Here is a 13,386-nt window from a genome sequence, read left to right as displayed (position 1 = left end):
TTTCAAAGGATTTGTCAGGATCCTCTCCACACCTTGGACCAGAGGGAAAGCACACTCCCTCTCTCCGAAAGGGAGTTATAAAATGAGTTTCTCACTGCAAAACCCCCCCAAGCACACAATGGGTTTGGTTTTATAGGGCGAGTACGCATAATTGGAGAGCATGTTATTGAAGTCAGAGTCTGAATATATCTACAGCTGCTACAGTGTGGGAGTGAAGCATGTCTGCAGTTGCTGCGGTATGGAGAGAAGAGAACATTTAGCGCGTGCATGGGCAGAAATCTCCAACTGATTTTCTCTCATAAGCAGATGACGCTGCGGTTTAACTGGATCGCATCCTCTCTCCTTGCAGATGGAAATAAGCACGAGGTATAAATAACAACAACTTCATGGCACCATCTTGTGTTTTTTTTATTCAGTCGTTTCCATCTCGGCGAAATCCCGACGTGACGTTAATTTCCACGTTAACAGCTGCACCTGGTGAACACAAAACGATGCCGCATCAGTGGTTGAAACGGCTTTTCAGAGCTAAAAATATGTCTGAACTAGTACAGAATAGGAGGATAAGCTCTAGTTCAGGGGGGTTATGGAGGAGATAAAGGGAGTGGCTGCTGTGCCCATTTGTCTTTCGGGTTGAACTCCATCTCTGCCTCATGCCCAGTCCGTCACATTGCTCACATACAGAGTCACACTCCCCACCCCTCTGCCTGCCCCCTAGCAGTTGGCATGGTCGTGTCATCTCAGGCTCTCAGCTGTTATGCTGGCGAACCACAGACAGGACCAGCAGTTGTTAGGGATACAGCAACAGTAACTGCTATATCTTCTCTAGGGTCGAGGACAAAACTTTATCATGATAAGAATGTTTAGCTTTTCGATTGTTGGTGTTCCCTGCATTGGTATTGTGTGTAAATATTTTATTAATATTACAAAATACCCCAACAGCCTTCTATCTCAACGGTCAATCAGGCTATATAGAGAGTAAATAATTGGAAACATTCGATTTGAACTCTTCTTTTCTATCACAACAGGATTTGACCTAATATCATTAACTCATACACATCCATCCCCACAGATACAACCTTGCCTACTGATAGAGATAATCGCAGTATGTGTGTATGTGTGTGTGTGTGTGTGTGTGTGTGTGTGTGTGTGTGTGTGTGTGTGTGTGTACACTCGTCCACACTTACAAAACACCCACACATTATTTGCAGTGCGAGTTTCCTCGAGTGCTTCATGCAGGAATCCAGACCTTGGAGTCACTGTAAAAGAAGGACTGCTTTGATAACATCTGTGGCTCGTAGAAACCTGAAAAGAGCAAGAGAAAGTTCAACTTCATCTATATAAGCACCATAATACCAGTCACAACACTGAACTATTGGTACGCTATGCACTCATAGGATCAATTGAAATACTTTAAAGGGGTGAACCACTCAAATTAGGAATTTATATCTGTTATTCTTATGGCTAACGACAGATCAATCAGCATTTCTGAAAATACACATTTTTCTCTGACCACATGGACTTGTATAATTTTGAATTCTGAACCTTTCCATCAAGTAGAGCCTCATATTGTGGTACAGCTACCAGATCCACATAAACAAAATGTACTCAAAATCATCTTGAATACTCTCACAGTTGCTCCATCTTTTCTAATTCATTCTCTGTGGAGTGGTATATTGGTATGACACCACAATTTAGAGGGCAGGACAAACTCTTCTCTCTTGCTTCAGGCTATAAGAGACAGGGGTGAATGTCGACTGATACTGACTGAACTATCCCTGCAATCCCAAAAGTCAGTGGTGTTCCCTTTTTAATGTCCCACAGCTTTGTCCAAGAGGAGAATTAAAGGAAGAATCCACCAGTGGATACTCCAATACTTTTTTGTTATTTTGTGAGTGTTGTAATTTACTTTTTGGGAAACCCACTTTCCCTCAACCTGCCTCATCTACTTCAGTTACTGATTTCCTACATTTCTTAGAATGATCTTTGACAACTCCCAGAGAACAGGCGTGAACTTGTTGCTATCAAGCAAAGGTGGACATATGGGGATATAAATATAGCTAGCTATCCAACTAGTCCATAAACATTGGGGCGTGTCCACGGCCACGTCCCTTACTGAAAATGCAACATGTCTTGCGGCTGCATTGCATTATGGACTATTGAGGCTATTGGATTTCTCCCTGTATGATTGTTGAACGTTGGTGCAAAATGGTGAGAAAGAAGCCCTCGCTCTTTGATTCTGACCAAAACCTGACGTTTACATTGATGTTAGATTGATTTAGAGAGCTGAAAGATTTTCTGCTATCAAACTCTATTGTAGCTGCACTGGAAATATCTCAACGTGACGTCACATCATCTACGTTTACCCAGTTATACACAGGAATGAGAAAAATACACCACCAAACAACAAACTGGCTCCAGAAATGCAAGTTGCATCACCAACAGCTGCTTTTTTAACAGCACTAACGCGTTTAGGGTGGATGTTTCCTTTAAGGCGGTACCTGGGCCGGGCCCCCCCTGGCCCCGCGGGTCTTGGGGTATCCGTTTAGTCCTGGATACAAACGCAGCAGTGGACATGAGGTGCTTAGACGGGCCGTCATAATTCACTATGTCATACTGCCCCGGGCCTGGGAAGGGAGGGTCCTTAGGAACAACCACAGGAGGGGTGGAGATAGCCAGATAAGGTCTCCTCCTTGGAACAAAGTTGAGAGGATGTACGTTTTTAGGCCAGTGGAAACAAATAACTGGGTAACAGCTATCCAAAGATAATTCAATATTATCGTTTATCCTCTTTCAGTGGAATGATATTGTGATGATACGATGACATTTTGATATCGTGATACACAATACTGCTGTTTAAATTGATAATAACAAGCACATTTTATTTAAAAAGTCAAACAAAATGAGGTATGAAACATTTTAAGGAATATATTTGAAAATTTCAGAGTTTTGTTTGACATCACACCTAACATCACCATGCAGTTCAATGCAATGAATATCAATTTGCTTATTTGAACATGTGATTTTGCATACGTCACATTGAGTCATATCGTGATATACTGTATATCGATATTATGATTATTGTGATATTGATTTCAGCCATATCACCCACCCAGCCCTAATCCAAAGGCAGTTAGTATTGTGGGTTTACTCACGGCAGGACGGTCCTCTTCACCGGAGCAGGGGCCTGATGGGGGCTGTAGGCTCCTGGGCCCGGCACACAGGTGTCCAATGGAGCGGGGAACCTTGGCGTTTTGGATTTGAAGGGGGACATGGCTACCAGGGGGCCTTTCTGGATCAAGGCGACGTTCACCTCATATTGGCCTTTAATAACAGATAACATAATATTAAAATTAAAATAAGAGAAAAATAAGAGACTAAATGGAAGATAGCCTTAAAAAACAATTCCCAGTGAGAAAGATAAATACATGGTGATGGCATGTTTTTGTTTGGGCCAAAACAGCTGCGTCCAGTTTTTGACAGAAAAGTTGACGAACGGTGGAAGTTTTTCTCACTTCCACCAAAGCATACCTATAGAGACAGAAGAAAATAAACAAGTACATAAAAAACTACAGGGTACAGAACACAAATTTAAGAGATACACCCTGAAAGAAACCAGGGTTTGAAACCATTTTTCAAACCAACTGAAAAATGACTGTATACTTGCACAATTCACATACGTCATATTGATTTGGAGCTGGGGTTTTGTGCTTGGGACCATTGCGCTGCACAGCCACAGGTAGTTTGAACACCCTGGACGCTCCCCTGCCAAAGCTGCAGGTGTTTATGAAGGAGGCCTGCAGGTTGTATGCATTTGGTCCTGGGATGCCTCTCTGCAGGTGACAGGGAACTCTAGCAGCCTGGTGACAAGGAAGATATGACAAAGACAGTTATTTCAACACAGAACATGAGCTCTTGGCATTGAAAATGATCAATTGTATTTGAGGGCAATCCAGAAAACCCAAATTGGACATGCCATTGGTTATTAAAGTGCAAACAACCTGTCCACCTGACCTGGGATGCAAAGCCTCCGGTGCCTTTTTTGGAGAAAGAGGGGCTGATGACTTCAGCGTTGGCAATACCGCCGTAGCTGCCTGGCCCTGGGTTTTCATTCTGAAACAAACACACATCATCATGTTTATGTTGCATATATAGCTGTGTCTTTGCAGTGATTAGATTAGATGAGGTGGTGGATTCACATGTCCTACCAGACAGACTTGCGAGAGGAACCTCTTAGTTTGGGATGAAAACCCCTTCTTCTCTTCATTGCTTATCACCACTGTTTGGTATGTTGTTGGTATTGAAGATGTAACGCTATAACCTGGAATATTACAGACTGGATAAAAGTTGAAAGTAATCATGAGTCATAATATTTTAGCTGAAAATGAAAATTCATTCTCACAGTAGTTAGACTCACTGTCATTCAGTCCTTGGTGTATTTTGCCCATGATTCAGTAGGATGACATGCAGAAAGTTGTTGTTGCTGTCAGTCTATCTGAAGCCTATGTATTTTCATATGTGTTTAACCGCTAAAGCTAAGCCTTACTGTAAATGTTGAGGCTCAAAAAACGCCACGCAGGTCGGGACAAATTGTCCTCACCAAATATGTTGCTATGGCAACGTAAAAACAGAGTAACAGTGATTTGACCTGAAATCCTGAAAGGGAGGGCTATATCTGGCGATACTGTTGTCCTTTAGCGCCATCCATCGGTGAAATTGTAATTCCTCTGGCGCTTTCAACCAACCCGCCACTGTTTTGTTTTCTAGATAGCTCGATCCATCATGGCGATGCATGCGAAGGCGACGCCACCACAGATCCCCGACACCCGCCGGGAGCTCGCGGAACTGGTGAAGAGGAAACAAGAACTTGCTGTGAGTTAAAGTTACTACTAATTTTCTTTATTTGTGTGAAGCGGCGTTAATTGAGGTGCCATACACAATCGTAGATATTGCTTGATAACGGGCACACCACTAGGCCTCACTGACTGCTAAGCTAATGTTAACGTTTGCTAATGTTAACGTTAGCTTAGTTAGCTCTTGGTTTGTTTCTGCCCGGTTCTTTCCAGTAGGGCTACTTGCTAATGCTAACTTGGTAACGTTAGCTAGACTACAAAGAGGGTAGTAACGTTAGAAGAATTTTCAATAACTAACGTTAACTCTGTTAGCCAGCCATCTTTACCACGCACAGGACACTCACCACTCACTACTAACTTTTTTAGACTCATTTTCACAGATAACAGAGCTTTTGTTGCGCTCATTAGCCACTGCTGTAGCATTTTTAGCCGAATATGCTAGCCAGCTAACATAGCCACCCTCCAGTTTGCCAAACTTGTAGTTTATTTGAATTAGATTGGCTAATTTAACTAGTGGTAAGTTAACCCCTTCAGAACCAAATAATGTCTAACTAGATACAAGAAAACAATGCATGTAGAAACAAGTATTACAGACTTTTTTAATGAAATAATTTATCTTTATCTGCAGTGGACAGGAAAATAGTTTAAAAAATCCTGCCACAATATAGTTATCACCTGGTTCTTCCTCACCCGGTATTTCATCTCTCTTCCCTCTCTCCTGCGTCTAACTGCTCCCTGCACCCATGGGACCTCAGCACTTTCTCTCTCTTACCCTGAAATCAAAACAGGAATATTAGTCTGACAGTCTTCCTGCACATCTGTCTCGGTATCCATGCACTGTATATACTCTTACTCATAATAATTTGATTAATACGTGACAGATTTGGCTCTTCTTATAAATGTTATCTTACCCTTAAGTTTCCACATTTTTAAACTCACTAACTGCCTCTGTCCTGCATCTTCATGCTCTTACTCAGAATCCAAATCCATTAGATTTCCATCTGCCAGGTGCTGAAGAATCTCAAAGGCAGTATACTCTGAAATGGAACATTTTGACTTCCTGTAACTTTGCATTTGATATCAAAGCACCTTCTTATCATGTAAATACTGTAGATCTGCTAACAAATGTCTTTTCAGACATGCTATAGCTGCAGTGGCCTCCAGATTATATAGGTTCAGACCTAATGTCCTTGGACATTAGGACATAATCCTCTGTTCTCCGTTGTTGCCAGATTAGCAGGCTAATTGATGTTGAAATTATTATTTTAATCTTTAGACATTCACTTCCAATTACTCTAATGAAGACCTGCATGTGTGTAAATATGAATGTTAGTGATGACAAAGTTACTTACTCTTCTAACTTTTTCCTACCTCTGCCATGCTTGTTTTAGAGGTGTAATGACGTTTTTATATGTTAATTGTTGGGGATAAACTTCACTCTTGATTGGTTGTCAGAGTCTTAGTAACCTATCAGAAGATACAATTTGAAAATATGTCTTTTCATTGGAAAAATACTTGAATCATATGACATCCATTTAAAAAGGCAGTCAGATAGGTTCTTTAAATCTGATTTCTTCAATATCCTAGGAGACATTGGTAAACTTGGAAAGACAAATATATGCATTCGAAGGCAGCTACCTAGAAGACACCCAGATGTATGGCAACATCATCAGAGGATGGGACAGATACCTCACCAACCAAAAGTAAGCACTGCATCAGACATGTCATTTCTGGAATACCGTGTTTGTTTGTTTTTTTGAGAAGTGTATAGAAGAGAGGGAGAATATGTGATTTTTTTTTTTGTTTGTTTTTAAAAATGGTTGATTTTGCAGGGATATTTTAAAGCTTGTTTCACATGCACATGTTGTTTTAGATAGACCAAGCAGTTATAAGCTTTTTACATGCAAAGGACAGTCCGCTTCAGGGATCACCAGGGTCAATTCAAAATATTTAGAGCGGACATTGAAAGCACTATTCGTTTCTTTGTCACTACAGCCCTGCTGTTAATTCGTGTGTTAATTATGTAAAAATGAATCACAGAATTTTTGTTGTGGAGAAAATTGAGTATCTTTATCATTATGCCCTGTTTATCCTTGAAGTGGAAACCAGACTTTTTCCTCTTCAGCTTTGTTATGAGCTTGAAAACAACACAAACATGGCAGGAAGGCATTCAGATTTTTAGGACACAGAAATGCTCCAACGTAGTTATGGAAATGTATTGGAATTGTACATCCTGAGTCGTTCCACTCAATCATTAGCATGTTACCTGACAATAAACTTATTGTATTTTCTTTTGTTGCTCTGTTCTAACAGGAACTCCAACAGTAAGACTGATAGAAGAAATAGGAAATTCAAGGAAGCAGAGCGTTTGTTCAGCAAGTCGTCAGTCACATCAGTTGCAGTGAGTGTTTCTCTTGCCGGCCTTTTTTTAAAAATAGATGTTTTAGTTATTCACTTGCTACAAAGCAAGAATGCAACTGCTAATCCAAGTGCCCTCTCTCTTTTAACGGACAGGCGGTATGTGCACTTGGTGGGATACCTGATCACATGAATGAAAAGCGTGAGTTCCTTTGATATTTCTCCCAAATGAGCAGCATCACCGTTCCTTTCATACTCTTTGGTGACAGTGTGACTCTTTCGGATGTGATGCTGAGTGTGTGCTGTCATTTGGCTCCTCAGGTGAGGCAGGCAGTGGGACAGAGAGCGACACTTCTCCGGACCTCCAGAACCAAGAGAACGAGCCCAGCCAGGAGGACACGGAGGACGCAGACGGGGCGCTGCAGGACCTGAAGCCTCAAAAGGCAGCTTCCTCCTCCTCGGGCAGCCATCACGGGAGCCACAAGAAGAGGAAGAACAAAAACAGACACAGGTACAACTGCAAGACGCAGAGACGGAGCACGCCTGCCGTGCCAGTTTGTGCTGTTCAATCTGTGCTGCTTGTTCCCGTCAGATTGCTCTAGAAAATTAACATCTAATCTGAGGTGCTGGATCTCTGTCACAGTCATTCTTTAGTTAGCAAAGCTGTTTTTTATTGTCAGGGTCAATGTAGTTGGATTGGGTGTCCAAACGTCTGGTTTGTATTAGGCAGCGGCCAGACAGAAAGGGATGAAATGTATGAAATTCGTATGATTTGTGGCTCTTCGTTCTTTGTCCGATTGGAATGTGAAATAGACGCGGGGTGTAAGAAAGAACAAAAATTGGGAAAAATCCACAGAATAGCATAGTAAGGTCATCAAAAGGGAATCCCAAAAAATGTAGTCCAAGGCACTCACTGAACACACATGAACACACAACTTTTGATGTATGAAAAAAGACGGACAGCCCTTCGTTCTCTCCTTCGTATGTCTGCATATCAGCCCCATAGAAAATACGTTGGTTCTCTTTTTGATGGATACAAAATCTCTGTCTGGCTGCTCCCGCAACAGTTTTGTTTGTTTTCACTAGAGGGGAAATATACAGAAGAGCAAGTTGCAATAGCAAATTGCTGTGCATTGGTTAACATCAATGTATTAATGTCAACCTGTTTTTCTCTACTCAGACTGCACTATTCTAACCACACATGCCACAGCAGGTTTGCTCCACCTAATGTCCTTTTGACAAAGCGATGCTCTCACTCTTTTCGAGTCTGGACTGCAGTATTATTTAGCAGCAGGGCTTAGACTCAGGCCGGTGAACTAACGACTGCTGCTCTCTTCCTTCCCCTAATGCTGCCCCCAGCCCTTCTGCCATGTTTGATTATGACTTTGAGTAAGTCTGAATTTTACTTCCTGCTCCTGTTGGTGTTTACATCCTGCCTGCCGTAAACCCCATCCTCACTTTTCCACTGTTTTTCCTGCTCTCTGTCTGCTTCTGTTGACCTAGAGTTTGTGAGTTTAAGCCTGCTAGTTATTCAGTCATACTGCATGTCCAACACTTCATTCTTTAATCATGCGTTTTTAATACACATCAGCATCTAACTCTCTAGTCTCCATTAGATGATTATTGGTTCTTAATACTGGGGTATTATCTTAGAGTTCGGGTTATTTTTTTGACCCCAGTTTCATTTCAAACATCAACTTCACCTATTCAGCAGCTAAAAAAAAACGCTACTCTTGCCTAAAGGAGATGGGGAGGCTACAGGTTTGAGTACAAACAAGAACAAACAGGTGGTTATATAGTGTTCTTGTTATTGGCTGGTTTCTTTAGCTTCTGTCCCTGTAACGGTACAGTAGTGGTGCTGCTTTTCACCATGGTTCCTGTCAGAAGCTTCTCTGTAGTCTGGCAATGTCTAATATAGCCTCACTTTGTTTTTGTTGCAGGTTCGACATGAAGGTCAACAAGAAACCAAGAGCTGTAAGTTGAACTCTTACTGTGCTTAAAGGTTAAATGTGTAATAATTCTGCTTTACTGAAGCATAATATGACTAGTAAATAACAGCAGAACAACGCCACGGTCTGTTCACAAGTCCGGGAATTTGTTTTTGCCTTGCTTATTGGCAAAAAACACACATCAGAAAATGTAATTTGAGACTTTATTACTAATCAGTAGGGTGTGCTGGTAAATACGGCAGGTATATAATCCTCCAAACAGCTCAAATTTGAACAGGCCGGCCCATTTATGCACCAGGGAAGTAGTGTTACTTAACACACAAAATAGTGACTCCTTACCTTCAATATGTTCCAAAAATGCACAGACAACAGGAATCGTGGTGTCAGGATCCTAATCAAGGCATGCATCCATTTAACAAAAAAAAGTGCGCTAACTTAATAAAACATGATGGAACGTTCATTGTTGTTGATTGTGAAACAGTCCAACCTGCCCACCATGTTGATGATGCTCTCTCTCTAGGAGGGCAGAGTGTTTTATTATTATTAGTTTATTTTATTTTATTTGGCATGGACATCACAGTAGCATTAGAATTGTAACATACATTTATGCACAAGGACCAGATGCACTGTGTTTAGTGTTTGTAGCGAAACACTAATTTACAACACCTGTCCACAGGAGAAGGAGTTAAAATAGAAAAAAGAAAGAAAAGAAAGAGAAAAAAAAAAAGGACATAAAATAACCCAAAAATACATACACAATACATACACAAGAATACATACACAAATACACAAAATACAGGTGTATTTTACCTCCATGCTGTTTACCTCCTAAACAGCATGTTCAGTGTCTTTATTTTACCGTAATCCTGTCTCCCGTTCTCCTCCCCCTCCCACAGGACTATTCAACTTAATGAAGAGGACTGGAAGACCTGGAAACAGACAGTTTCTGGACTTTATGAACTTTATATGCCTTTTACTGGTCGTCATATTTCTGCCTGTACTGTGTATATTGCTTGAAACATTCCCCCTCCGTCACCTACCTTTTGGATACATTCATGTTTATGGTTTTGACCTACAGATGAAACGATGTATGGTTTTTGCATGTTACTCGAGGCCAAACCGGGGCCACCTACAGTAACACACCATCTTGTATAGTGTTAAAAAAAAAAAAAAGACTCAATATTTATTATGTAATTCTCGTGTTTCCCACTGTAAGAAAGTTTTGTTTAGGAGATTTTTTTTTTTGTTAATGTCACATAGTAGGATTATAGCTCCTGATTGCCCCAGCTTCTTTTATTTCATGGCTTCTTTTGCATAAAATTTTAATAAAAGACCCAAGAACGTGAATGTGTTTTGGTTATTTATTCCTCAAGTGACCTAAGTCCGTAACTGTATTCCTCGTTACATTAGTCAAGGGATTGGAATTAGAAGTTGTAAATAATTGTTTCCCTCCATGTCTGACTGTAATCGGTGCCTTAAATCTTTGTTGTTTCTTGTATGTGTTTTGGTTGCAGATACACCCGAGAAAGCTCTGATGAAACTTTGCAGTTGACAAATTCTTGGCTAGACTCCTGAGTTTCTACTCTTATTAAATTCCCTCTGCATTTTCCTGATCTATGGTAAAAATGAGATCATAGAATTGATTTGGATTGTTTTTAGAGTCCAAATATAATCAGAGGAGTATTTTACGTACTAATATAAGAAATTGCTGTTGCATTCTCTTGTGACAGTTCTCACCAGTCTCAGTTTCTTTTATGAAAATAGTAACTAGTTGAGTAAACAGGAGCGTCTTGGAGCGCAGGCTGATGACAGCCATGTGCTGTTTACACAACGCTGCCTGCCTTTTGTCACTCATAACCTTACATTCCTCACCGTATCTAAACATTGGATAGATCCTAAATTTATCTCTACTTTTGAATTTGTTGGTGAGTGAAATGTTTGTGAAATAAAGAACTAGACATAAGTTCTTATATACAACATGAAGTCACGATGCAATATCAGAGTTTTTCACTAGGCTGCGCCAAAACATGGTAGATTATATAAAGCAATGACATATTCTTAATATTTTACATTTTAAGGTTCCATGTACCTGTTCATTCATACCTCACATAGGGAAAGTAATTAAGGAGAGGCTTCTTTTAATCCTACAAATCTCTTAGCTAATTAGATTTGTTTAGTTTTTTTTATTTTATTGTATATTGTGTTGTGTAGTAATAACCAGGAATGTGTTACGCTGCCAATGAATATGAATAATATAAGCAATTCACAAGTAAATGCTAATACAAAAGGATGACTGATAATGCAGTGTTACATTAAAACATGGACTTGACATACAAACATTAAATGGGTACTAAGGTTTCTGATTTTATAATCTTACGATCTCATAGTAATAATTGGTTAAACTGCATTGATAATACTACCAATCATGATCAAATGAAGAGTTTCAGAATTAAGAGGGCTGGGGGTTTGCATGGAAGAAGGAATAGATAAAATGATTTATTTAATTATGATGCTTTCATTCAATAGTAGCTTTTAGTGTAGTTTCTTAAAATATGAGTTGGGGTTACCTGGAAGATTAAAAGGCTGGTAATAGGTTCCAGTGAGCCTGGGTTTCATAATAAGATATAAAATTCCTTAACTGGGTCTTTGGGTGAAAAAAAAAAGTTTATAAGCACTCCTGCTGTAATTCAACACTTGAAGCACTTAAATAGTAGTAGTGGCTGCCACATTAGTCCCGAGCGTGGCCACACCGGGCTGGAGGCAGACGTCCCGGCAGAAACTGCAGCTGCTGACAAACAGACATGATGGAGAGACTGACTGGGAAGAGTCCGTCCCTGGAATGCATTCCTCGGTTTCATGCTGCTCCACCGCCACCCCATCTGAGAGTCACATTTCATCTGGAATGGACGACACAATTACTGCTTTTTTTTTCTTATTTTTTTCATCCCCCCCATCCCACCGCTCTATCCCTCTAACATATCGCACTGGGAGAGTTTTTGTGTGATTAGAGTTAAGCTCCTCTCTCCCTGTCAAGTCGGTTTCACCGGTGTCATCACTTTTTTTTTTTACCTGAGGCGGTGACTCATAATTGATGACTGCACATTGAAGCATTAACGCTGGGTTCAAGACATGCTGCACATTTTTCTCTCTGTCTGCTCGCCACAGACGGTCTGTCTCACAGCAGTATTTTCTTGTCCCCTCCCTGTCTCCTCCCCATGTCTGCTGCAGCCATCCAGCAGCTAAGGAGGCTGTGGTCGGGACTAGGTTGCATCTCAGTCCATGACTCATGTCGTAAGTCATAGATTTAAAATGCACTCAGGATATGTAATGTGATCTGGCTGGAAAAACCTTTTTGGTGCTCACACTAGATAGCATTCCACTCTTAACCTTTGGGGTGTTTGAGTAATGAGGCATGAATGTACGTATGTGTTAGCAGCAAATCTTTATTTCATTTCCCGTAAACCGCAGGAAATTAGCAGAAAAACATGAACGAAGAAGGCCTTATGGAGCTGTTTGGGGGGGCCAAACAGGATTCCTGAAGTTGAACTCAGATGACACATCTGTATAGTATTTTCAGTTGTAAATAGTGTTATATTCCCAAGCAGGGATGGCGGTTCTGTGGCTTGTCCAGTTTAGCAATTGCCCAACAAATCAAGCAAAAGCAAATTGTAGCCTAGAGCTTAAAGAACCAGGCTTATGACTTGGAGGTTGCTGGTTTGAATCCCTCGGCTGGCTGGGAGAAAACCTGGGTGGGGAAACGAGGGAAACTCAAATCGACAAATACTGCTGAGTGCCCTTGAGCAAGGCACCTAACCTGCAGCTGCTCCAGTGGAGTGGCTCACTGTGGCTTTACTGGGGAGCTCCCAGATCTGAACGAGTAACTTCATTAATGTGAAGCAGCGTGTTGCTGAAAACCAGCATGTGTGTCCAGTCAGCTTTACTGGGGTGAATAAAGGTTAAAGTTCCAGGCACTCTTCAAGCAAAAAAAAAAAACAACAACAACACATTTCATGGCTAGTTCAAAGGAACATATTCAAAACAACTCGTATTTCATGTACTAGTCCCTGATGAAGGCCAGAGCATGTCTGAAATGCGTTGGGGTTGTTTTTAATATCTTCTTTTGAATTCACCATGAAATAAAGTGTTTTGCTTTGCTTTGCTTTGTTTTGTTTTGCTTTTCTTTGTTTTGCTTTGCTTTGCTTTGATGCTTGAAGAGCAAAAACTGCTTG

At 40.8% G+C, this 13,386-nt stretch overlaps 2 protein-coding genes across 3 annotated transcripts; one reads left to right on the top strand and one right to left on the bottom strand.

Moving 5' to 3' along the window:
* Nucleotides 1-413: 413 nt before the first annotated feature.
* stpg1 (sperm-tail PG-rich repeat containing 1) lies at nt 414-4,791 on the bottom strand. Its single transcript, XM_078290354.1, has 9 exons — nt 4,743-4,791; nt 4,206-4,333; nt 4,012-4,110; nt 3,678-3,857; nt 3,426-3,528; nt 3,153-3,321; nt 2,499-2,689; nt 1,196-1,302; nt 414-474 (listed from the first exon to the last, which is right to left on the bottom strand). Exons 1-8 carry the CDS (start codon nt 4,789-4,791, stop codon nt 1,229-1,231), a joined length of 993 nt encoding a protein of 330 aa, XP_078146480.1. The 3' UTR covers nt 414-474; nt 1,196-1,228.
* On the top strand, nt 4,754-10,680 carry meaf6 (MYST/Esa1-associated factor 6). Of its 2 annotated transcripts, XR_013507491.1 has the most exons (8): nt 4,754-4,869; nt 6,438-6,553; nt 7,164-7,251; nt 7,365-7,410; nt 7,530-7,719; nt 9,149-9,182; nt 10,054-10,499; nt 10,531-10,680. XR_013507491.1 is itself a non-coding variant. In XM_071923732.2 (7 exons), exons 1-7 carry the CDS (start codon nt 4,780-4,782, stop codon nt 10,066-10,068), a joined length of 579 nt encoding a protein of 192 aa, XP_071779833.1. In that variant the 5' UTR covers nt 4,754-4,779; the 3' UTR covers nt 10,069-10,504. The 2 variants fall into 2 exon arrangements, 1 of the variants encoding a protein (XP_071779833.1); XM_071923732.2 differs by lacking the exon at nt 10,531-10,680 and having other exon boundaries at nt 10,054-10,504.
* Nucleotides 10,681-13,386: the final 2,706 nt, after the last annotated feature.

Source organism: Centroberyx gerrardi, chromosome 19 (genome assembly GCF_048128805.1).
Source record: "Centroberyx gerrardi isolate f3 chromosome 19, fCenGer3.hap1.cur.20231027, whole genome shotgun sequence".
Lineage (NCBI taxonomy): Eukaryota > Metazoa > Chordata > Actinopteri > Beryciformes > Berycidae > Centroberyx > Centroberyx gerrardi.
The sequence above is the reverse complement of the archived record's forward strand: the minus strand, read 5'-3'. Positions and strand labels throughout refer to the sequence as shown.

Coding starts and splice junctions, on each gene's coding strand:
- stpg1 (XM_078290354.1), bottom strand. CDS start 4,791: ATGCATCGCCATGATGGATCGAGCTATCTAGAAAACAAAACAGTGGCG. Junction 3,858..4,011: donor CCGGAGGCTTTGCATCCCAG/GTCAGGTGGACA, acceptor CCTTGTCACCAG/GCTGCTAGAGTTCCCTGTCA. Junction 3,322..3,425: donor CAAAAACATGCCATCACCAT/GTATTTATCTTT, acceptor CTGTTATTAAAG/GCCAATATGAGGTGAACGTC.
- meaf6 (XM_071923732.2), top strand. CDS start 4,780: ATGGCGATGCATGCGAAGGCGACGCCACCACAGATCCCCGACACCCGC. Junction 4,870..6,437: donor AGAGGAAACAAGAACTTGCT/GTGAGTTAAAGT, acceptor TCAATATCCTAG/GAGACATTGGTAAACTTGGA. Junction 7,411..7,529: donor TGATCACATGAATGAAAAGC/GTGAGTTCCTTT, acceptor TTGGCTCCTCAG/GTGAGGCAGGCAGTGGGACA.